The sequence below is a fragment of the Oncorhynchus kisutch genome, linkage group LG1 (assembly GCF_002021735.2).
Source record: "Oncorhynchus kisutch isolate 150728-3 linkage group LG1, Okis_V2, whole genome shotgun sequence".
NCBI lineage: Eukaryota > Metazoa > Chordata > Actinopteri > Salmoniformes > Salmonidae > Oncorhynchus > Oncorhynchus kisutch.
The window spans coordinates 42,127,525-42,153,254 of record NC_034174.2 but is presented as its reverse complement, the minus strand read 5'-3'; the positions used below and the strand labels follow the sequence as shown (position 1 = coordinate 42,153,254).

The 25,730-nt window shown below is 42.3% G+C and overlaps 1 protein-coding gene across 5 annotated transcripts; it reads left to right on the top strand.

Moving 5' to 3' along the window:
* Positions 1-410: 410 nt before the first annotated feature.
* LOC109870957 (sodium- and chloride-dependent GABA transporter 2-like) lies at positions 411-23,953 on the top strand. 5 transcript variants are annotated; one of them, XM_031824949.1, is made up of 16 exons: positions 411-611; positions 4,914-5,026; positions 8,583-8,791; positions 11,486-11,620; positions 12,810-12,950; positions 13,310-13,400; positions 13,541-13,673; positions 13,786-13,920; positions 14,276-14,379; positions 14,534-14,658; positions 14,858-14,970; positions 15,146-15,283; positions 15,615-15,717; positions 19,965-20,065; positions 22,200-22,370; positions 23,027-23,953. In XM_031824949.1, the coding sequence occupies exons 3-16, from the start codon at positions 8,587-8,589 to the stop codon at positions 23,204-23,206; spliced, it is 1,875 nt and encodes a 624-aa protein (XP_031680809.1). In that variant the 5' UTR covers positions 411-611; positions 4,914-5,026; positions 8,583-8,586; the 3' UTR covers positions 23,207-23,953. The 5 variants fall into 5 exon arrangements, with proteins under 5 accessions (XP_031680809.1, XP_031680831.1, XP_031680802.1 ...); XM_031824971.1 differs by lacking the exon at positions 4,914-5,026 and having other exon boundaries at positions 11,551-11,620; XM_031824942.1 differs by lacking the exon at positions 4,914-5,026 and having other exon boundaries at positions 23,027-23,950.
* Positions 23,954-25,730: the final 1,777 nt, after the last annotated feature.

Sequence of the window (25,730 nt, the reverse complement as noted above, 5' to 3'; positions counted from 1 at the left end):
CTAGCAATTGATGATCATGCTGATATGTTGAAATACTACATAATGTACAGCATATTTTAGACTGATGAAATCAGTGGACTTTGGTATGAGGTAATACAAAATATATATCTGTCAAACTAGATGTAACATTATCACTCTCCATTACATTTCAATAGTTTTGTAAGAACTGTACATTAGATGTATTATGCCCCCTTTTCCTATTCATTTAAGTGTTCAAGTTCTGTCCCTCCTCTCCTCTGTCCATTGTAAAGTTGTAATGCCGAGTTCATTTGTTCACATTCCACACATCCAGGCCCCTGCAGCATTCAAAAGAAGCCCGCCTGCTACTGCCGCTTTCACAGAGCAAATCCCCTCCTCTTCCTTGCAATGAAGGAGCCAGTGTTACCTCGACTCAATAGCTCCGCCTCACACACACAGGCACATGAACACACACACACACACACACCAAACTATCCACATGGGTTCACTCATGGTTAGTTCTGGGAAGGGCATTTGACAGGGAGAAACACAGGGTCTAGGTTTGCTTCCAATGAAAGGGATCAGAACAAGTATTCCTTAATGGAGAAGTAGACTACTACAACAGACTTCAGAACTACAACTTCATCCTTAAGGTACTCTCTCTCTCTCTCTCTCTCTCTCTCTCTCTCTCTCTCTCTCTCTCTCTCTCTCTCTCTCTCGCGTGTTCTAGTCTCTTCCGTGTCTATCAGGAAACCTTTTATTTAGACTGTTTATCACTGTTTGTATTTGAAATCTAGCAGACTTGGCAGGCGGGGGCTGTGATAACACCTAGACATCTCCCTAGATGTACAGAGAGACAGAGACAGACATGAGGCTTCAGTCAGTGGTATGGTAGCTCTCTCTCTCTTTCTCTTTCTCTTTCTCTCTCGCTGCTCTCTCTCTCTCTATCTGCAGTCAGTAGCACTTGTTGCAGGCGCTGAATGTAGGCTAAAGGTTACAGACTGGAGGCTCAGCAGTGCTAATGAGAGCAGCAGTGTCTTCCTGTTTTGTGTAACTATACAGGCATGTCTAATAAATGTAGAAGTCCTCTTTTCGCATTCTTTCGATTTGAAAGCAGAATTACTGGATGTTGAGCTAGATATTATTTTCACATTTCAAGCTACAAACCTTAAGAGAAAAAAATAAACACTACAGTATGCTAAAATATTAAACAGAGACGACTCAGACATGAACAATGAACCTAGAAAATATAATTTCTTTTTAAAGCCCTTTTTACATAAGCAGATGTACAAAAACCCTGCCTAAAACCCCAAACAGCAAGCAATGCAGATGTAGAAGCACGGTGGCTAGGAAAAACTCCCTAGAAAGGCATAAACCTAGGAAGAAACCTAGAGAGGAACCAGGCTCTGAGGGGAGGCTAGTCATTTTCTGGCTGTGCCGGGTGGAGATTACAAGAGTACATGGCCATTAATGCCAGAGGGTTCTTCAAGATGTTCAACCATTCATAGATGACCAGCAGGGTCAAATAATAATCACAGTTGTTGTAGAGGATGCAACAGGTCATCACCTATTAACTAAATGTCAGTTGGTTTTTCATAGCCAAGCATTCAGAGTTCGAGACAGCAGTTGGGTAGAGAGAGAGAGCGGAGGGGAGAAGGAGAGAGAGGGTCGAAAACAGCAGGTCCAGGACACAGTATCACATCCGGTTAACAGGTCAGGGTTCAATAGCCACAGACATAACAGCAGAAACTGGATCAACAGCACAACCAGGTGGACTGGGGACGAGGACAGCAAGGAGTCATCAGGTCAAGCGAAGACTGGGGGTTAGCCTGATGTCCCAAACTACCCAATAATCCCCTCCATGTAGCCTAACTCTCACACTCACACACACAAACCTGCACACTCACACACACAGACATATATTCAAACATGTTTTTTACATGTATACTGAGTATATCATGTACAATTATAATTAATATGCTTTGTTTAACTGATTGAACAAACTTTTTTTGTACTTATATTAGTGGTGGGGTTTTCATATACAGTGCCTTAGGAAAGTATTCAGACCCCATGACTTTTTCCACATTTTGTTAGTTTACAGCCTCATTCTAAAAGCAATTAAATAGTTTTTTCCCCTCATCGATCTACACACAATACCCCATAATGAGAAAGCAAAAACAGGTTTTTAGACATGTTTGTTAATTTATTAAAAATAAAAACAACTGAAATATCACACTTATAAAAGAATTCAGGCCCTTTGCTCAGTACTTTCCTGAGCAACTTTGGCAGCCATTACAGCCTTGAGTATTCCTGGGTATGATGCTGCAGGCTTGGCACACCTGTTTGGCTACCATCTTCTCTGCTGCACAGATGTTCGATAGTTTCAAGTCCGGGCTCTGGCTGGGCCGCTCAAGGACATTCAGAGACATGTCCCGAAGCCACTCCTGCGTTGTTTTGGTTGTGTGTTTTGGGTCACTGTCCGAAGGTGAACTTTCACCCCAGTTTGTGGTCCTGAGCGCTCTGTAACAGTTTTTCATAAAGGATCCCTCTATACTTTGCTCCGTTCATTTTTTTCTCAATCCTGACTAGTCTCCCCGTCCCTGCCTCTGTAAACACCCCCACTGCATGATTCTGCCCCCACCATGCTTCACCGTAGGTATGGTGCCAGGTTCCCTCTAGATGTGACACTTGGCATTCAAGCCAAAGAGGTAAATCTTCAAATCAAATCACATTTTATTGGTCACATACACATGGTGAGTGGATGTTAATGCGAGTGTAGCGAAATGCTTGTGCTTCTAGTTCCAACCATGCAGTAATATCTAAGTAATCTAACAATTTCACAACAACTACCTTACACACACAAGTGTAAAGGAATGAATAAGAATATTTACACTACATATAAATATATGGGTGAGCGATGGCCGAACTGCATAGACAAGATACAGTAGATGGTATAGAGTACAGTATATACATAGAAGATGAGTAATGTAGGGTATGTAAACATTATATAAAGTGCATTGTTAAAATTGACTAGTGATACATTTATTCCATCCAATTTTTTATTGTTAAAGTGGCTAGAGATTTGAGACAGTATGTTGGCAGCAGCCACTCAATGTTAGTGATGGCTGTTTAACAGTCTGATGGCCTTGAGATAGAAGCTGTTTTTCAGTCTCTCAGTCCCAGCTTTGATGTCCCTGTACTGACCTCGCCTTCTGGATTATAGCAAGGTGAACAGGCAGTGGCTAGGGTGGTTGTTGTCCTTGATGATCTTTTTAGCCTTCCTGTGACATTGGGTGGTGTAGGTGTCCTGGTGGGCAGGTAGTTTTCCCCAGGGTGATGCGTTGTGCAGACCTCACTACCCTCTGGAGAGCCTTACGGTTGTGGGCGGAGCAGTTGCCGTACCAGGTGGTGATACAGCCCGACAGGATGCTTTCGATTGTGCATCTGTAAAAGTTTGTGAGCGTTTTCAGTGACAAGCCAAATTTCTTCAGCCTCCTGATGTTGAAGAGGCGCTGTTGCGGCTTCTTCACCATGCTGTCTGTGTGGGTGGATGTGTTGGTGGATGCCGTGATGTGTAGGAACTTAGAACTTTCCACCTTCTCCACTACTGTCCCATCGATGTGGATAGTGGGGTGCGCCCTCTGCTGTTTCCTGAAGTCCACAATCATCTCCTTTGTTTTGTGGACGTTGAGTGTGAGGATATTTTCCTGACACCACACTCCGAGGGCCCTCACCTCCTCCCTGTAGGCCGTCTCGTCATTGTTGGTAATCAAGCTTACCACTGTAGTGTCGTCTGGAAACTTGATGATTGAGTTGGATTAATATGCTTTGAAGACCACTGATAATCTCCCTCGATCTGGGGCTCCACGCAAGATCTCACCCCATGGGGTCAAAATGATCACAAGAACGGTGAGCAAAAATTCCAGAACCACACGGAATGAGAGCTGGGACCAAAGTAACAAAGCTTACCATCAGTAACACACTACGCCGCCAGGGACTCAAATCCTGCAGTGCCAGACGTGTCCCCCTGCTTAAGCCAGTACATGTCCAGGCCCGTCTGAAGTTTGCTAGAGAGCATTTGGATGACCCAGAAGAAGATTGGGAGAATGTCATATGGTCAGATGAAACCAAATTTGAACTTTTTAGTAAAAACTCAACTCGTCGTGTTTGGAGGACAAAGAATGCTGAGTTGCATCCAAAGAACACCATACCTACTGTGAAGCATGGGGGTGGAAACATCATGCTTTGGGGCTGTTTTTCTGCAAAGGGACCAGGATGACTGATCCGTGTAAAGGAAAGAATGAATGGGGCCATGTATCGTGAGATTTTGAGTGAAAACCTCCTTCCATCAGCAAGGGCATTGAAGATGAAACGTGGCTGGGTCTTTCGGCATGACAATTATCCCAAACACAACGCCCGGGCAGCGAAGGAGTGGCTTCATAAGAAGCATTTCAAGGTCCTGGAGTGGCCTAGCCAGTCTCCAGATCTCAACCCCATAGAAAATCTTTGGAGGGAGTTGAAAGTCCGTGTTGCCCAGCAACAGCCCAAAACCCTCACTGCTCTAGAGGAGATCTGCATGGAGGAATGGGCCAAAATACCAGCAACAGTGTGTGAAAACGTTTGACCTCTGTCATTGCCAACAAAGGGTATATAACAAAGTATTGAGATAAACTTTTGTTATTGACCAAATACTTATTTTCCACCATAATTTGCAAATAAATTCATCAAAAATCCTACAATGTGATTTTCTGGATTTATTTCTTCTCATTTTGTCTGTCATAGTTGAAGTGTACCTATGATGAAAATTACAGGCCTCTCTCATCTTTTTAAGTGGGAGAACTTGCACAATTGGTGGCTGACTAAATACTTTTTTGCCCCACTGTATATAGGTGTGTGCCTTTCTATATAAGGCACTTCATGTCCAAATCATGTCCAATCAATTGAATTTACCACAGGTGGACTCCAATCAAGTTGTAGAAACATCTCAAGGATGATCAATGGAAACAGGATGCACCGGAGCTCAATTTCGAGTCTCATAGCAAAGGGTCAGAGTTCTTATGTAAATAAGGTATTTCTGTTTTAATAATTTAGCAAAACTGTTTAAAAACCTGTTTTCGCTTTGTCATTATAGGGTATTGGGCTTCCAACCGCACCTGCACACTGTTTTTATCATGTTTTATGTGTACTGTTTTGTCTTTCACTTCTTTTTTTGGTGTGAATAATTAAAACCTAAAACCTAAAGGCCAGGTAGTCCTAAGTCATGCTCCTAGGGCTCAGATCCTCAGAGAGAAAGAGAGAAAAAGAGAGAGACAGGGAGAGAAAGAGAAAGAGATGGGAGAATTAGAGGGGGCGTACTTGAGTTCACACAGGATACTAGATAAGACAGGAAAATTTCACCAGATAGGACAGACTGACCCTAGCCGCCCCGGCTGTAACGGTTTTCCTTAGGTGAAGGAGAGGTGGACCAAAATGCAACGTGGTGGTTATTCATGTTTCTTTAATAAAGACTCAATACATGAATAAACTAACAAAACAATAAATGTGCAAAAACCTAAACAGTCCTATCTGGTGCAAACACAGAGACAGGAACAATCACCCACAAACACACAGTGAAACCCAGGCTACCTAAATATGGTTCCCAATCAGAGACAATGACTAACACCTGCCTCTGATTGAGAACCATATCAGGCCAGACATAGAAATAGACAAACAAGACATCCAACATAGAATGCCCACTCAGATCACACCCTGACCAACCAAAACATAGAAACATACAAAGCAAACTATGGTCAGGGTGTGACACCGGCACATTTTTTAAATTTAAATTTAAATTTGATTTAACTAGGCAAGTCAGTTAAGAACAAAATTCTTATTTACAATGACAGCGGGTTAACTGCAGAACAACAGATTTTTAACCTTGTCAGCTCAGGGATTTGATCTAGCAACCTTTTTGTTACTGGCCCAACACCCTTACCACTAGGATACCTGCTGCCAGGCTATTCCATCAAACCCCCGGTGAAGGCTAACCAGGTAGGATACAACCCCACCTACTTTGCCAAAGCACAGCCTACCCTTAGACAAAGCTGAGTAAAGCCCAAAAAACTGACTAATTAACTTTGATATTTAGCTGTAGTAACACTCCATATTTATCTTATTGTTCCCATAAATCGTTACATTTCTTCTCTATCGACTCTGTCATCCATTTAAAAAAGGGTGTACTGTATTGAACCAAGCAATATTATACTATCGAAGATATACTGTCAGTACCTACTCTTAGTATCACAAACTGTGCCCTGGCTCTGGCAGGTTGACTACTGGGTGTCTAGTAGTGTCACAGTAGTGTCCTCCTCTGATGCATGCCCAGGAAGTTCCTCATACTTTAAATAGTGAAGGTAAAGTTAACTATTTAGAACACATTGCCCTAGCAACAGACCTTGCACTTGTGCTTCTTATAACTGTATAAGTACAGGGTGTTCATTTTCAGAAATCACCATAATGGTTGCAGCAGCTGCAGCACATATTTTCCATTGTATGTGTCCTACTCCCACAGGGATACTAGGCAAGGGCACAAAGGCAACATTGATGACAGGATTAAACTAGTCCCACCAAGCTGTGCTGATCCCCTCCTACTCTAATGCAACAAGGCTGGTACAACAGTGTGGAATTTGAACATTCATACACATTGCCAAGCAGTGAGATGCTGCCCTGGCTCCTCACAATACCAGATTCAATTGGAATCTCACCTCTTTGTGTGGCCAATGCCAAAACGTCTGCTGGTATTGGCTATTCCCAGATAATCAGGCTTCTCCCGATACTCAGGCTACTTCTAGAATAGACCCTAGTATGGATCAGTGTATGGGAACCGTGACTTTTCTCAGGATCATTAAATAATAAAAATCGATGTGTCTTCATACTGTCACGTGTAGCTCAGTTGGTAGAGCATGGTGCTTGCAATGCCAGGGTTAAGGGGTCAACTAACCAGTCCAAAAATGTATTCACTTACTACTGTAAGTTGCTTTGGACAAGAGTATCTGCTAAATTATAGAAACTGTAAAAAATAATACATGGAGTACAATACAGTAGTTAATTCCACTGTTATATGTCAACGTTGCTTATTTTGCCTTCAGAACAGTACATTTTAACAGTGCCCCGCTAATTACCTTTGGAAGGGGGGGGGGGGTTATGCACATCCAAAGTAATAACAGGAGCTGGACAAAAGAAAGATCAAATTTAAATAATAGGGGCTCAGCTCCCCTCCTTGTTTGGGCGGCGTTCGGTGGTCGACGTCACCGGCCTTCTAGCCATCGCCGCTCCATTTTTCATTGTTCCATTTGTTTTGTCTTGTTCCCCGCACACCTGGTTTACATTCCCTAATCAACATATGTATGTATATACATATGCATATGTATATCCCTCTTTTTCCCCCCCATGTCTTTGTGTGGGATTGTTTTGTTACATGTTTTGTATTGACACGCCTAGCTGGTTTTTCCCCGGGTACTATGTTTCAACCCGGAGTATGTTTATTGTTAAACATTTTTGCTTGTTTGTGACTTTGTCGCGCTTTGCACTTTTGCCTTTGGCTGGAGGTTTATTGGACACTGTTGCGTCCGTCTGTTGTTTGCTTCTGCCGAATAAAGTGTGCGCCTGATCACAACTCTCTACTCTCCTGCACCTGACTTCCACACCAGTAGCACATACGCTGACACATGTTTTGCTGCACTGGACCTTCCCTTTTTCCCCCTTTTTTCTTAACAGGTCATATGAAGCTGTTCATATGTACATTCATATTTTAGCAAACGCTCTTATCCATTGCAACTTACAGGAGCAATTAGGGATAAGTGCCTTGCTCAAGGGCACATTGACACATTTTTCACCTGGTCTGTTGGGGGATTCAACCCAGAGACATTCGGTTACTGGCCCAACACTCTTAACCACTAGGCTATCCAATCAATCAATCAATCAATGAAATGTTATTACATCAGCAGATGTCACAAAGTGCTATAGAGAAACCCTGCATAAAACCCCAAACAGCAAGCAATGCAGATCTATCCAAAGCATGGAAGAAAGGGGCTCACATTTTGATGTACTGGAACTTTTCTTGACAGGTCATATGTACCGTAGATGTTCATATGTAGATGTTCATATGTAGCTGTTCATATGTAGCTAGTCATATGTACCGTAGCTGTTCATATGTAGCTAGTCATATGTAGCTAGTCATATGTAGCTGTTCATATGTAGCTCGTCATATGTAGCTGTTCATATGTAGCTCGTCATATGTAGCTGGTCATATGTAGCTGGTCATATGTAGCTAGTCATATGTAGCTAGTCATGTAGCTGTTCATATGTAGCTAGTCATATGTAGCTGTTGATATGTAGTTAGTCATATGTAGCTGGTCATATGTACCGTAGCTGTTCATGTGTAGCTGTTCATATGTAACTGGTCATGTGTAGCATTCACATCTAGCTGGTCATATGTAGCTGGTCAAATATAGCTGTTCTCATGTAGCAGGTCATACAGTATGTAGCTGTTAGCTGTGTGTCCTTATACTGTCTTCATAACACACAGACTGTTAGATTAACGCGTGTTCACCGCATAAAACCAACTTTGTCTTTGTCTTCCTCAGTGTTATGGAAAAGCATAATGATCCCAATTTGAGGTTCAATATGCTTTCCCAGCAGGAGATGGGTCTGGTCCATCCTGTCCCTGTGCCAAGCACCCAGACCAGGGGACAGTGGTCAAGCAAGCTGGAGTTCCTCCTGGCTGTGGCCGGACAGATCATAGGCTTGGGGAATGTATGGAGGTTCCCATATCTGTGCTACAAAAATGGAGGAGGTGAGTCTCACATAGCATCTTTACATGGTCATACAATTAAGCTCACATTAAATATATGGCAAGGTGAGCCTTTGTCTTTTACATTATCAATGCAAAAGAGCTAGTCACCTCATTTAACTTCATTGTGGTGGAGACAGTACAGAGTTGTTCTTTTCATATCTTAGGCTAATATTGAAATCACACAATTACAAGACGGTAATGGAATAATCATTAAGAGATGTGTAATCATGGCCTGATATAAACATGTCAGTGGTTGCTATAATATTATAGGGATATTTACACACTAGGGCTAGATGTTATCTGGCTGGCACAATCATAAAAACAACAGTGCATGCCTTGGTGCACAAAAGGCACCAAAACCTTCTAGGTGCTTCCAGAATCTCTATACTGATATGCACATCACTACTGTACAACATTTTGTTACGCTCTGATAGAAATATGCTATGGAGAAAACATGTCTCTCTGACATGTAGAATTAGGAATCAGGTTGACTCTATTCATGGCCTTTCTATCTGCCATGTTCAATGATGTTAGGCTACTGAACGTGTCCCAGATACCCCACGAGAATATCCCTAACACTTACATGACAAATGGACGCACAACACTTCGGGTGGTAGCTAAGTCCATTAGCCACACAAACAAATACTTAAGTTCTTGTGGTTAAACTCAAATATACTAGTTGATAAAAAACATTATTTTCCATAACGTAAAAAAAAGTATCATCTTTGTAAATTATATCATTAATATGGCGGGTGGAGTTATGTCACACATGCAGCTAACACAGACATACTGTATGCAAATGTCTGCTCTACCCAAAATTACAGCCATGTGATTGCAGCATTGCCTAAAAAATGGAAGTGGCAAGTGGAAGGGGAACAAGTAAGGAACTTGTCTGTCGGCCCTGCATTAAAGACCAAAATTGGTTAAATACAATTGTGATAAATATATACCAGTTTCATTTAAGGAGCACAAAATTGACAACTGTGCCTTATATATATACCGATTCCATGGCACATGGTTTATGAAATGACACGCAAATGACACCGGATTCAAAACTTCTAATTTCTCAGTTTAAATTATTATTCAAAATTCTTGCAACGAATAGAATGTTATATATATATATATATATATATATATATATATATATATATATATATATATATATATATACATATATATTTATGGGGGATGCAATCTTCCCAGCTCTGCAGATTTTGCTGCGAGGAGGCAGTCATTAGATAATTTATTTTGGTACTGTCCATATGTAGCTCTTTTTTAGTCACAGGTCCAAGAATGGCAGAAGAATTGCAACATTTACCTAGATCTAACGCTGCAGATAACAATACCTGGTGATTTGAAAAGTCATAGTCAATCAATCAATAATTTTTGCAAAAAATGTTATCTTTAATTTACGATCTGTAGAAACTATGAGAATAGAAAGGTTCAGTACTTTGTGAAGCATCACAGGACAGTTGAAAAAATATATGGCAAATAGAAATCCAATATGGACCGGTGTTAAGAGATAGATGGGAGGGGTTGAATGGAGCTGAAGGTTGGGAATAATAACAACAAGATAACTAATGTAAAACATATGGGGTCTGTAAAATGTATATAGGTTCAGAACTTTTGTGAAAGAGCACAGTTACAAATGTATGGCAAATATAAACATCAGAAATAGAGGAAGGTGGGCCTCCCGGGTCGTAACCTGCCACGACTGGGAGGTCTGTGGGGTGACGCACAATTGGCCTAGCGTCGTCTGGGTTAGAGAGGGTATGGCCGGTAGGGATGTCCTTGTCTCATCGCGCACCAGCGACTCCTGTGGTGAGTTGGGTGCAGTGCACGCTAACCAAGGTTGCCAGGTGCACAGTGTTTCCTCCGACACATTGGTGCGGCTGGCTTCCGGGTTGGATGCGCACTGTGTTAAGAAGCAGTGCGGCTTGGTTGGGTTTTGTATCGGAGGACTCATGACTTTCAACCTTTGTCTCTCCTGAGCCGGTACGGGAGTTGTAGCGATGAGACAAAAAAAGAAAGGGGTCAAATCAAAAAGAAATAGAGGAAGGCCAGGACTAAAAACAAAACAAAATATAAATGAGATATATTGTAAATTAGAATGTGTCTGTAAAATGTATATAGCATGTAGAAGCCTAAGTGTTATTATTGATTGGTTTTGTCCAATTAGGGGAGGGTTGGTAGGGTTTGCTGGGAATAATAAAGGAAAATATATTCTAAAAAGATATGTATATGAATGGGTATTTATATGTATGTATATATTTTTATTTTATTTAACTAGGCAGGTCAGTTAAGACAGATGACAGATTTGTACCTTGTCAGCTCGGGGATTCAAACTTGCAACCTTTCGATTACTATTCCAACACCGACCACTAGGCTACCCTGCCACCCCAAAACCATTTATATAAATACAAAAAAAATATATGGGGGATTAGAAATGATACAGACAATTACATCTTAGGAAGCTGCTCCTGCCTCTAAAATATATATATAAATACTTGCGTTCTCTTCTCTGGACGGTATAAAAGCACTGAAGTGTCTGGGGGGGTTGAGGTGGTAGAGATGGTAGAGATGGCTTCTGTGAAAAATGTTAGTCTTGTGAAACCATAATCACGTGAGGTGAAACATTAAGTTATGGTCTTGGGCCATATGTTTAATTGTGGTTTAACTTGTGTTGTTCGTAAGGGGTGTTCTTCATCCCTTATGTGCTCTTTCTGTTCACCTGTGGCATTCCACTCTTTCTCCTGGAGACCTCCTTGGGCCAGTACACCACGCAGGGAAGCATCACCTGCTGGAGGAAGATCTGCCCCTTGTTTGAAGGTATATATCAGACTGCTAATCTAGAATCAGTTCCCCTCTGTCATATAAGCTTTGTCATCATGATCTAAAAGGTTAATCTGATCCTAGATCAGCCATCCAACTGGTATGCTTTATGAATGCGGCCACGGGGCCTTGTTGTACGTATTGCATCCATATTAGGGATTCAATTGTCAGTGTTTGTCTGACCATTGATAGCATTTACTTCCTAAAATGGATGCCATCTTGGTGAAATATACATGAAAGCCTGATAGCTGGAAGGAAGAAAGGCTATAGCCTTCAGAAAAGTAAAGATATGATAGTACTGTAAACTGTGCCAAAAGAAAATATAACATTTAGTGTCACTGCAGACCAAACTTTGTCTGTTTATTGTATTTGTGCTCGGGAAAACTCCTCCTAGCTGCAATATCCAAACTTGAGAAAGTAGCACTGCAATCCAAAGCAATGTCAATATGATTTCAATTGGTATTCAGCACATAGACTCAAGGTTTCTGTCTGGAGCCTTTGTCAAGAATGTGCTGGTTGAGGGGGACATATAGGGCCAGACAATTAGCCATAATAGGTACAGTATATGCACAGTACATGCAGGCTTTTCCTTCTGTAAATGATATTGCACTATTGTATTTGTAAAAGTCAATTCACCATGATTTTAATCACATTGCTTTACCAGTTTGAAACAATATCAGGATACATTTTAGATTGCTTGGAAAATGATTGGTCTGTTTCTGGCCTGATTTTTTTTTTTATAAAATGAAAAAGGGATTACAGTAACAAAACATTTAATTCAAGTTATTGGATGAAGCTTGGATTAATCAACAGTATTACACATGTATCACAATGTGATTCATGAGCTATTACATGATAGAGTAAGTGGCAGTCCTTAATGTGACATGACACGTGCATTCAGGACACTTGTCTTGTGTTCAAACATTCACAAATGTCTGTCTTGTTGGAATGCCACCATAACTTATTAATAGGAGCTGGTGACTTTGAAAGGAGTCTAATCCACATCAAAAAGAAACACAATTAAATGTTTTTTGTGGTTTTAGGTTAAGAATGTGATGGAATATAACATATGTCGCATCTATTTCTTAGAAGAAGCCTTTTTGTTTTTACATTTACACCTCCATGTTTGTCTGTAAAATCTTCTCCTTCTCCTCCTCCTCCTCCTCCTCCTCATCTTCCTCCTCAGGACTGGGTTATGGTAGTCAGGTGGTAGTTCTATATTCCAGCATCTATTACATCATCATTCTAGCCTGGGCCTTCTTCTACCTCTTCTCCTCATTCAGCTCTGAGCTCCCCTGGGCCAGTTGTAGAAACAGCTGGAACACAGGTATGTATATCAGTGTAGCCTGAGTGCCAGTCTGCTTGTGCTGTCATGCCAACTGCCTGTCATTCATTGTCATAGCAAACCTGTTTGGATTGACAAGGACAGCAATGGAGTTGGCGTTGCATAGAACACAAACAGAACTGGGACCAGGTTAACTTCAGTGTGTAGACATGTTGACATACCTTTGTCATGCCTAAATGATAGATAGTATCTTACATTTATGGACACTACTTCAAACTGAGATATTCCGATTTTGACAAGTGGGTTGATTAATGTTTTATTTTTGTAAATATCTCCTTATCCAGGAAAGATTCAGAGAGTTCTGAGACATGCTTGTTATTGTGTAATTTCCTCCTAACCAGCAACCTGCATGGAGTTTGACAGAAGAGTAGTGGAACATCTAAATTGGACAGTAGCAGGGAACGCAACATCGCCAGTGAGAGAGTTCTGGGAGTGAGTACACAAAATCATTCCAATTTATCAACTCCTTATTAAGTCCTTACAGATGAAAATCATGGCTATGTGCCTTAGGAGGCGCTAAGTGAATGGTGAAAAGCAAGTGGTGAGATTGTAACTCAAAATATTATTTTCAGGAGAAGAGTTTTGAATCTCACAGACAGTCCAAACAAGCTAGGCAGTGTTCGCTGGGAGCTGGCTCTGTGTCTTCTACTGTCATGGATTCTCTGTTACTTCTGTGTCTGGAAAGGAGTGAAGTCTACTGGGAAGGTAATGTGGGATCTCTGCCATTCAACCTGATGACACCATGAATACTGTGGAGTTGTTAAGATGAGCTATAGACTGAGGGAATGTAATGCTGGTCTGGTCCCCCTCCCCTCAGGTGGTCTACTTCACTGCCACCTTCCCCTATCTGATGCTGGTGGTGTTGCTGGTCCGTGGACTCACACTGCCGGGGGCAATAGATGGTATCAAGTTCTACCTCTACCCAGACCCAGCCCGCCTCACTGACCCACAGGTGTAACAGAAACGATCAGTAATGATTGCTGGGGATAGATGGTAACGTCTCTGTCGGTGTTTGAGCCCTAGTCAACATGACCGAGGGCAGAAACCATTACCACTGACCCAAGAAACGTAACTCCCTTGGTGCAACAGTTTGTGGTTTTAAGAGCATCAGATTTGTTACAACATCAATACCTCATAAAAAAAAATAACTCTGAATTTCAAAGCAAATATATTTTCTGTTGACTTATTACAGCTACAAGGTAAAAATAAGTACCATTTTAATTAATCTCTAATACCCTGGGATGAGACTAGTATATCAGAATTGTGAAACTATGAAGACTATTGTGTCTCTCTGGTGTGTCTCACAGGTGTGGATGGATGCTGGAACACAAATCTTCTATTCCTATGCTATCTGCATCGGCTGTCTGACTGCTCTTGGCAGCTACAACAAGTATGACAACAACTGTTACAAGTGAGTGGAAGAATTAAGTACATAAACAGTAAATGTGCCTTGCTAGATAAAATGTGCAGGCAGAACGTTTTCTGGAAAGTTTGTTTATCTCCACATTGTATGTCATTTGGATGCCTTCGTGTTGTGACTAACAGGGAAGTGAATCTCTTTTTAGGGACTGTGTGTACCTGTGCCTTTTGAACAGTGGAACCAGCTTTGTGGCCGGTTTTGCGATCTTCTCTGTTCTGGGCTTCATGGCTTATGAACAAGGGACAGACATCTCAACAGTGGCCGAATCAGGTAAGTGTTGCAGCAGTAAGATATGAATTAATGAATTAATGAATAAAATAAACCTTAAAAAATGCGCAAACAAACAAATTAACATACCCTTGTAAGTTCTGCTTTGTTACAAGACAGGTGTCTTAGCATTTCACCGATCTAACTATTCCCTCTGCCCCTGAGAGTTCAGTAATGAGTTTACCTGTATTGCTGCATACAGGTCCTGGCCTGGCATTCATCGCCTACCCTCGTGCCGTGGCCATGATGCCATTACCACAGCTTTGGGCCATCTTCTTCTTCATCATGATAATCCTACTGGGTTTAGACAGTGAGGTGTGTTAGTGTGGTCCTGAAGGCCTACAAAATATTTCCTTAGTGAAGGATAATTACATAACCTACAATAGATTCTGCAATCATTACTAAACTTTTGGATGTGAAACTGTGAATAAGTAGCTAGTATTTCAAAGAAGAGAGTTTCCACTGAACTTCCCCATCATCTCTCCCTCAGTTTGTAGGTCTGGAGGCTTTGATGACAGCTATCTCAGACATGTATCCCTCCTTCTTCCTGGTTGGCCATCGGCGTAAAATCCTCCTCATCATCATCAGTGTGGGTAGCTTCTTCATCGGCCTGGTCATGGTCACAGAGGTGAGAGGTCATTTGAATTCATCATTATATGTGATATAAATGATACATTTTCAAGGCCATCGTTATTAGATCAATCATGACAGTAACCAGATACATGATGGATAATGCACCTCCCAAATGATCTGTTTCAACATATCCCTGTGTTTCAACATACCTCCTCATTCCGCTGAATTGTTGGTAGATTCCACTTCATCCATAAGCGATTGGGCTGCTGGACACCTACGATCATTGTCTGAGTGTTTTGTAGACTCTGGAGGTAGATTATAATCTTATTGTTGTGCTCAGTAAGACTGTACCTTATACTTTCTTTCTACCCCTCCTCTATTTGCAGGGAGGCCTGTATATCTTCCAGCTGTTTGATTACTATGCCTGCAGTGGGATGACTCTGCTTCTCTTCGCTATACTACAGTCAGTGTGTATCAGCTGGGTTTATGGTGAGATAGCCCGGCCTACTTCCAGTGCCGTTTCTAAATATAAGTTCCCATTTATGGCCCTCAACCACTTTTGTTCAATGTCAGTCAGGGTCTCAACTTACTGTTAGTTTAGATTGTGTATTCTACTATGTGACATTTTGAAATGTGGTAGTGCATCCGCAGTCTTCCTCTTGTTATGTCAGTCACTGACAGTCACCCAATTAGCCCATGTCAGCTACCATGTTATAGTTGGCTAGGTAAGTTAGTCTAGCCAGCTATCTAAACCTTGTATTATATTACAAACGTTTATTGAGGCATTTTCATGTAAGTTATTATTAGGTGTTACTACTACTTACCACTGTCATTGTAGGTCATAATAGTAAAATATGATCCTTGGGACATCCCTACCTTGAACCCTAACCTTAACCCCTACCCTTACCTTAACCATTTTAAATGTAAACTTCAATGGAGTAGGATCATCCCAACGATCCCTGATAACAAGGAATAAAAGATCCTGCATGGCCCCAATCCATCAATCCCAGATAATCAATCACAGAAACCCTAATTGCAGGTCAGCTTCCCTCAGGATGTTTCTGTTCAAGGTGTTTATGATGTTTTCCAAGTTGTTCCTCTAGCAGACATTGCTACTTTGGACATTGACATGAAACGACACCTCGTTACCTTGAGATTATCAGGTTATGACATGTTGTTCAAAAATGAGTTGCTCTTTAGGTGGTCCTTTACGTGTTAGATGAGTCAGGTTTTTGAAAAAGTACATTTACAATGAAAGAAATGAAAAATCGGAAAGTTCTATCTATGCAAACACCTTTTAACTTGGTGCTTTAAGGTTCTATATGCAATCCAATCACACAATGCTGGGTTGTCAATAACAAATAGACATAAGTAAGGGGATATACTTGAAAACAGGAGGACATCACAAAACGGTTCTGAGATCTGGTACTTAAAAATACTCATTATCTCAAAACTATACATTTTGCAGATACAACCTTATAGTCCCAAGTCCTTGTGTGATAACATGCGTCTTGGTGAGAGGTGTAGGAGTCAGGCGCAGGAGAGCAGGGATGTCTGAGAAGCGTGTTTAATAATATAGTCCACCAGCACAAAACAGCACAGACAAAATCCCAAAACTACGCTCTTGAATACTCAGAAACTCGTGCACACGCACGGAGCGACACTTTACATACACGTGCGTAATAGCGAAAAAACAACAAACATCAAATACAATCGAGCGCAATACACACAAGTCTAATCCTGCACGAATTACGGCAGGTAACAGGTGCCCTATATACCAACAGAAATCAAAGCAATTGAAAACCAGGTGTGAAAAGGAACACAGACAAAACAACCAGAAAAAGAAAAAGGGATCGGTATCGGTTAGTAGACCAGCGACGCCGAGCGCCGAGCGCCTCCTGAACAGGGAGAGGAGTTACCTTCGGTAGAAGTCGTGACATTACCCCCCCCCCCCCCTGACATGCCGGCCTCGAGGACGACCCGGAGGACGAGGCGCAGGGCGATCCGGATGGAGGCGGTGAAACTCCCTTAGCATAGGTGGATCCAGTACATCCTCCACCGGCACCCAGCATCTCTCCTCCGGACCGTACCCCTCCCAGTCCACGAGGTACTGAAGACCCCCCCACCCACCCGACGCCTCGAGTCCAGTATGGACCGAACTGCATACGCCGGCGCCTCCCCAATGTCCAGGGGGGGCGGAGGGACCTCCCGCACCTCATCTTCTTGAAGTGGACCAGCCACCACCGGCCTGAGGAGAGACACATGAAACGAGGGGTTAATACGGTAATACGGGGGGAGCTGTAACCTATAACACACCTCGTTTATTCTCCTCAGGACTTTGAATGGCCCCACAAACCGCAGACCCGGCTTCCGGCAGGGCAGGTGGAGGGGCAGGTTTCGGTCGAGAGCCAGACCCGGGGCCTCGCTGCGGTGGCGGTCGGCACTGGCCTTCTGCCGCCCTTCGGCCCGTTTAAGGTACCCGTGGGCGGCCTCCCAGGTTTCCCTTGAGCGTTTCACCCAATCGTTCACCGCAGGTCTGGCTCTCATCCTGGTTCACTCTTTCCACCTGCCCATTACTCTCGGGGTGAAACCCAGAGGTCAGGCTGACCGAGACCCCCAAACGTTCCATGAACGCCTTCCACACCCTGGACGTGAACTGGGGACCCCGATCAGAAACAATATCCTCAGGCACCCCGTAGTGCCGGAAGACGTGAGTAAATAGGGCCTCCGCCGTCTGTAGGGCCGTAGGGAGACCGGGCAAAGGGAGGAGACGACAGGACTTAGAAAACCGATCCACAATGACCAGGGTCGTGGTGTTGCCCTGTGACGGTGGCAGATCGGTCAAGAAGTCAACCGACAGGTGTGACCAAGGCTGCTGTGGAACGGGAAGGGGTTGTAACTTCCCTCTGGGCAGGTGCCTAGGAGCCTTGCACTGAGCACACACTGAGCAGGAGGACACATAAACCCTCACGTCCTTGGCTAAAGTGGGCCACCAGTACTTCCCACTAAGACATCGCACCGTCCTCCCGATCCCCGGGTGACCAGAGGAGGGGGATGTGTGAGCCCACCAAATTAACCTGTCTCTAACCTCCAGCGGAACATACACCCAAGAGAATGGTCGTGGACAGGCAAAAGGTCAAAACCAGTTCAAAGTCCAGGAGGTACAAAGTGGCAGGCAGGCTCGAGGTCAAGGCAGGCAGAATGGTAAGGCAGGCGGGTACAGTCCAGAAACAGGCAAGGGTCAAATCTGGGAGGACTAGCAAAAATAGAATAGAAAACCCATGGAAAACACACGCGGGTTGACTTGGTCATACAAGACGAACTGTCACAGAGAGACAGGAAACACAGAGATAAACACACTGGGGAAAACAAGCAACACCTGGAGCGGGTGGAGACAATCACAAGGACAGGTGAAAGATCAGAGTGTGACACAGTGAAATGCTTACGTACAAGCCCTTAACCAACAATGATTTAAGAAGTTAAGAAAACAAATTCAAATAAGTGTTAATTAAAAAATTGATAAGAAAAATTGAAAATAGAAGTAACCAATAATTAAACAGCAGCAATAAAATATCAAGCAATGCTATATACAGGGGCAACCGGTTCTGAGTCAGAGCGGAGGCACCGGTTAGTCGAGGTAATTGAGGTAATATGTACATGTAGGTAGAGTTAAAGTAGCTATGCATAGATTATAAACAGAGAGTCACAGCAGCGTAAAAGAGGGGTCTGGGTAGCCCTTCGATTAGCTGTTCAGGAGTCAGGAAGGTGATGAAGTCCAGGTGACAAGTGTGTGTAATAATGAGTAGCCTGGTGACCTAGAGCGCAGAGTATATGTGACAGTACCCTCTCCATGACGCACGGCTTCAGCTGCAGGACACTGACCAAAAGGACGATCTCGGTGACCAAGAGCGGACCGGTCGTCTCTGCTGAGGCGCGGGAACCTGTCGAGCCAGAAGAGGAGCGGGAACCCTACGAGCCGGAAGAGGCGCGGATCTCTGATGAGCCGGAAGAGGGCGGGAACCTGACGAGCCAGAAGAGGCGCGGGAACCTGACGAGCCGGAAGAGGCGCGGGAACCTGACGAGCCGGAAGAGGCGCGGGAACCTGACGAGCCGGAAGAGGTGCGGGAACCTGACGAGCCGGAATAGGCGCGGGAACCTGACGAGCCGGAAGAGGCGCGGGAACATGACGAGCCGGAAGAGGTGTGGGAACCTGACGACCTGAATGATGCGCGGGAACACTGGAACAGAAACACTAATGCCTGGGGAAGAAACCAAAAGAAGTGACAGATATAGGGAAGGTAATCAGGAAGGTGATGAAGTCCAGGTGAGTCTGATGAGGCGCTGGTGCGCGTAACGATGGTGACGGGTGTGCGTAATGATGAGCAGCTTGGTGACCTAGAGCACCGGAGAGGGATTATACGTGACACCGTCCTCTTTTTATATTAAATCGATTGAATCAAATAATAAAAGCTTGATGATGAGTTGGTGATTTGAATCAGCTGTGAGGGGCACAGGACCGGGTTTGGGAAACCCTGGTTAGAGCTGTTGTCCAGGTTTCCTAATCTGCAAATTGTTTGAACCTGTCTGTCACTTGGTGGTTTGAGAATGTTTACCTGGGTATTTGACTGACCAACTGTGTATTTGACAGACCAACTGTGTATTTGACAGACAAACTGACCAAACACTTTTATTGACTGCTGTGATTTTGAGTCCCTGCTGATATGTTTACTCCACAGGTGCAGACCGTCTGTATGATAATATAGAGGACATGATCGGTTATCGACCATTACCCATCATTAAGTACTGTTTGAAGTATTTCACTCCAGTCATCTGCACAGTAAGTTTTATTTATTTACACCACACTGTCAACAGCAAATTAATGTTATTTTTCCAATTATACTTATGGTAAACATGACGTTGATGTCACAGTAATAAAAGTGATTTACAGAAAACCAAAAGTTTAGTTGGCAATACAGAGAGAGAGGCTTCAATTTGATGTATATGTTTAACCTATGTAAAGTAGATCATCCTAACTTTATGTTCATTATAAATGCTTCTATAAAAACAAAGAGAGTCGCACACTCTATGTATAAACTCACTGTAATTTATTGGGTAAACCACCAACGTTTCGACATCATTGTTCCTTCTTCAGAGTAATGTCATGAATGCCTGAACCAGGTTATGTAGACAAAACAGTACAATTAGTGCAACTAATGACAATAGTGAGGGTGTGTCATAATTACTAGGTTGATTAGAATGTATTGAGTGAAACTGTTTGAAGACAACAGTTTACCGCATATTGAATATATTAGGCGATTGTTATCATTAGCACAAGCATAAGTTTAACATTAACATACATTACTGTTTAATTTCACATATACAGTAGCACTCAAAAGTTGGAACACATCTACTCATTCAGGGGTTTTTCTTTCTTTTTACTATTTTCTACATTGTAGAATAATAGTGAAGATATCACAACTATGAAATAACACATATGGAATCATGTAGTAACCAAAAAAGTGTTAAATATGTGCCAATCAAAATATATTTTTGATCTTAGATTCTTCAAAGTAGCCACCCTTTGCCTTGATGACAGCTTTGCACACTCTAGGCATTCTCTCAACCAGCTTCATGAGGAATGCTTTTCCAAGCCCCCCCCCCCCCACACACACACACCATCTCACCTCCTCCATGCTTCACGGTGGGAACCACACATGTGGAGATCATCAATTCACCTATTCTGCATCTCACAAAGACATAGCGGTAGGAACCAATAATCTCAAATTTGAACTCATCAGACCAAAGAACAGATTTCCACTGGTCTAATGTCTATTGCTCATGTTTCTTTGCCCAATCAAGTCTCTTCTTCATATTGGTGTCCTTTAGTAGGTTTTTTAAAACAATTTGACCATGAAGGCCTGATTCAAGCAGTCTCCTCTGAACAGTTGATGTTGAGCTGTGTCTGTTAATTGAACTCTGTGAAGCATTTATTTGAGCTGCAATCTGAGGTACAGTTAAATCTAATGAACTTGTCCTCTGCAGCAGAGGTAACTCTAGGTCTTCCTTTCCTGTGGCGGTCCTCATGAGAGCCAGTTTCATCATAGCGCTTGATGTTGCAACTGCATTCAAAGAAACTTTCAAAGTTCTTGAAATGTTTCGCATTGTCTTACCTTCATGTCTTGAAGTAATTATGGACTGTCATTTCTCTTTGCTTATTTGAGCTGTTCTTGCAATCTTATGGACTTGGTCTTTTACTAAATAGGGATATCTTCTGTATACCCACCTACCTTGTCACAACACAACTGATTGGTTCAAATGCATTAATTCCACATGTTAACTTTTAACAAGGCACACATGTTAGTTCAAATGCATTCCCGGTGACTAGCTCATAAAGCTGGTTGAGAGAATGCCAAGAGCTTGCAAAGCTGTCATCAAGGCAAAGGGTGAATAATTTAAAGAACCTCAAATATAAAATATATTTTGATATGTTTAACACTTTTTTGGTTACTACATGATTCCGTATATATGTTATTTCACAGTTTTGATGTTTTCACTATTATTCTACAATATAGACAATAGTAAAAAAATTAAGAAAAAACCTTGAATGACTAGGTGTGTCCAAACTTATTACTAGTAATGTGTATTTAATTGTTTCCAATTTCCTAATATGTTTGTTACATGTAATCTTTTGTTTCAACTATAATGCATGATAAGCATCATCAACAGGGGGAACATATTGGGTGTGCACCAGCTCATGCTTTTTATTAGACCATTATAAATGCTTCACCAGAAGCCTGACCTAAACGTACTGGAGAAACTATAACCTTGTTCTAAACCTTATCTTGTTCATCTCTGTCTTCACCCAACCCTCACTGTTACGCTAATATGTTATAATTAGTACAATGCTATCAGAAATACATTGTGTTCTTTAATGTTTATTATACAACATCCATCCATATCTTTTGTTCTAGGCTACATTTGTCTTCTCCTTGATAAAGTTTACTCCACTGAAGTTCAACAACACCTTTCAGTATCCTTGGTGGGGTTCCGCCGTTGGCTGGTGGTTCACTCTCTCCTCCACCCTCATGGTTCCTCTATGGATGGTTTACATTGTGAGCGTCACTCCTGGTACACTGAGACAGGTAAATAGGGACATCATTTATTATGTTTCTGTAGAGTTTCACATTGCTTGACTTGGGCAGGAGCTCTCCGGAGCTGAGTACCGGCACCTAAAATGTTTAACAGTTTGAGCTCCTGTTCCTCTTATAGAATATTATTTCAAAAGTATTGTGGAGCTCCTGCACCTAAATGTAAACAGTACCGGCACCAAACATGAGTACTGGCTACTGTCTCAGCCCAAGTCAAGCACTAGAGTTTCAAAACAGAAAAGCATCTCAAAGTGGTCCAAAAGCAACAAAAATCAAGCAATATATCATAGGTAGCCTAGCTATAGCTAGTTACGTAGGTTGGCGATAGAGGCTAAGTCTTTGAGTACATTCTCCAAAGATGGAGCAATGGTCATTTCTCACTATCAATTCCAAACTTCAGATCTTTTAAAAGTTGGCAGGTACCATTTGTGTTGTTATTGCTAGTTATGTCTCTATTTCTACAATGATCAGATCCATTACCCAAACACCCATTTACTCCCCAATACACACTGATGATGTTGTTTCTTCTACCAACTAAGAAAAGAGGAAAAACAATCAACGTTCTGCAAACATCACCAGTTATTTTATGTCTCATTCCTTTGGTGGTCTCTCTTTGAAATGCTCCTCTGTCCTCTTTATCGATTCCTCAGAGACTGTCCATCCTCACCACGCCATCAGAGGATCTCCCCATGACCAAGGCCCAGAAGAATTCCCTCCTGACCAAGCAGTCAGAGCAGGACAGACCCCTGGGGGACACAGAGATACCAACCTGGGGCCACAACCTCCTAGAAAGAGACACTGGCCCCCTCTCTCAGCTACCATCCTTATAGGACTAGAGATAAGCAGGTCCAGCCAGTCACTCAAGGTCCTGACATAAACAATACAAATACTTCCTGTTGTGTAACAGAGACAAATGTGACCCTTCGCTTGGTCTGAATGGCTTAGAAAAGTATAGTACAGAACATAATCCACCCCCGTGCCTTTTTCTTGGGAGGGAGATGTGGGCAAGTGTTTCCAAAACACACACTGTTTCCTGTATGTAGAGCTGATGAGACGTAGAAGCACTGGTTCTGGAAAGTGAAAAGAGAGATGCGGTCATTCTGTTTGGTCCAGAAAACCCTACAGGTCAATCTTGCTGTCTCGTGACAGAATGCAGAGAAAGCATCTGAAGTGAGATATTGAGTAAGGTCCGGCACAAAATATGGACCTTTGAAGTTGTCCTTTAACCAGGACTGTGGTCATGGCAGAGTAATGGATGAATGGATCAAACACCTGTCACACATCATAGTGGAAACAAAACATGACGGTCATGCTATTGGTCCTGGGGTCTGTATATACAAGTGAACAAACACATTTTTTTAAAGATACATTTTATCTTTGATTTGGGTGGGTTTAATAATCCGACATCGTTTTTTTCTACTACTATGTAATTTCTTAAGACTTTGAAGTATGACATTTGTGAAAATATATCGATGGTAAATTATAAGGGATTGTGTAGATGCATATATAGTAGAAACACTGTAAAATACTGTGATAGGATTTGATGCCAATGTCAATAAACTAATCAAACCTTGTGCAATGATTTATATCTTATTTTTCCACCCTTATTCTTTGGAGTACTTTAAATGAAAAGTGTAATTCGCTGCAGAAATCTCTTCCGATATTCAGACCTAACATTCATCTGAGACCTGGGGTCCATATTAATAAAGCGTCCTAGAGTAAAAGTGATGATCTAGGATCATAGCAAGGCTAAACTGAACCTAGATAAGCGCTCCTACTCTGAGGTAATTGAACAGAGACATTGTCATTCACGGACTGTAAATATGTTTTCCCCACATGGTACAGAGTGTTCGATAGCCGAACTGAAGACGAATACAGGAACAATGCCCTTCTATGAGTTACAGATAAGACCAGTAGTTAACAGCAGTTATCCTTAACTGCCAGTTCAGGCTAAACCGACACAGAGCACACCCCACCTGCATTTGTGGTGAATTTACCCTGATATGAAAAATGAATACTAGTAGCTTTAGACAGTTGTTTGTACAATATCTATATTCATCCTTTAATGACTTATTATGGTCTGTATTACAGTGTACAAATGGCTCTGATGATTGCTGACCAAAGGAGCAGCACCAGCTCTACTATCCCTAATGACAGTTTGTGTTTTATCATTCATAGATACCATTATGACCCTCAATGTAGCGGGTTAGGGTGATAATAGTGTTTCAAGATTTTGATATATTTTTGTTGTTCTCGTGATCATTTTACACAATTCCCCAGCTGCACATGATGTATTCCACTAGTATTTCATAATGTGGTCAGGTAATTGGTTGTGTCATTCCACATGTCAGGCAATCATCTGGTGTGCTTCAGCAACTTGTAATAGTAGTTCTAACAGAGATGTTAGACTCTGGTTCTAAACTCCACTGAGTTTAAAGACTAGGGGCTCTATTCAATCTGTAAAGCTGAAGTGTTACAGATTTTGCGATAGAAATGTAAAGGTAATTTCCGATTGGACCGACATATACAGTCAAATGTTTTGAGAATGACAAAAATATAAATTTTCACAAATTCCGCTGCCTCAGTTTGTATGATGGCAATTTGCATATACTCCAGAATGTTATGAAGAGTGATCAGATTAATTGCAATTAATTGCAAAGTCCCTCTTTGCCATGCAAATGAACTGAATCCCCAAAAAACTTTCTACTGCATTTCAGCTTTGCCACAAAAGGAGCAGCTGACATCATGTCAGTGATTATCTTGTTAACACAGGTGTGAGTGTTGACGAGGACAAGGCTGGAGATGCTGATTGAGTTCGAATAACAGACTGGAAGCTTCAAAAGGAGGGTGGTACTTGGAATCATTGATCTTCCTCTGTCAACCATGGTTACCTGCAAGGAGACACGTGCCGTCATCATTTCTTTACACAAAAAGGGCTTCACAGGCAAGGATATTGCTGACAGTAAGATTGCACCTAAATCAACCATTTAGCGGATCATCAAGAACTTCAAGAAGAGAGGTTCAATTGTTGTGAAGAAGGCTTCAGGGCACCCAAGAAAGTCCAGCAAGCGCCAGGACAAGTTGACTCAGCTGTGGGATCGGGGCACCACCAGTACAGAGCTTGCTCAGGAATGGCAGCAGGCAGGTGTGAGTGCATATGTACGCACAGTGAGGTGAAGACATTTGGAGGATGGCCTGGTGTCAAGAAGGGCAGCAAAGAAGCCACTTCTCTCCAGGAAAGGCATCAGGGACAGACTGATATTCTGCAAATGGTACAGGGTTTTGGACTGCTGAGGACTGGGGTAAAGTCATTTTCTCTGATGAATCCCCTTTCTGATTGTTTGGGGCATACGG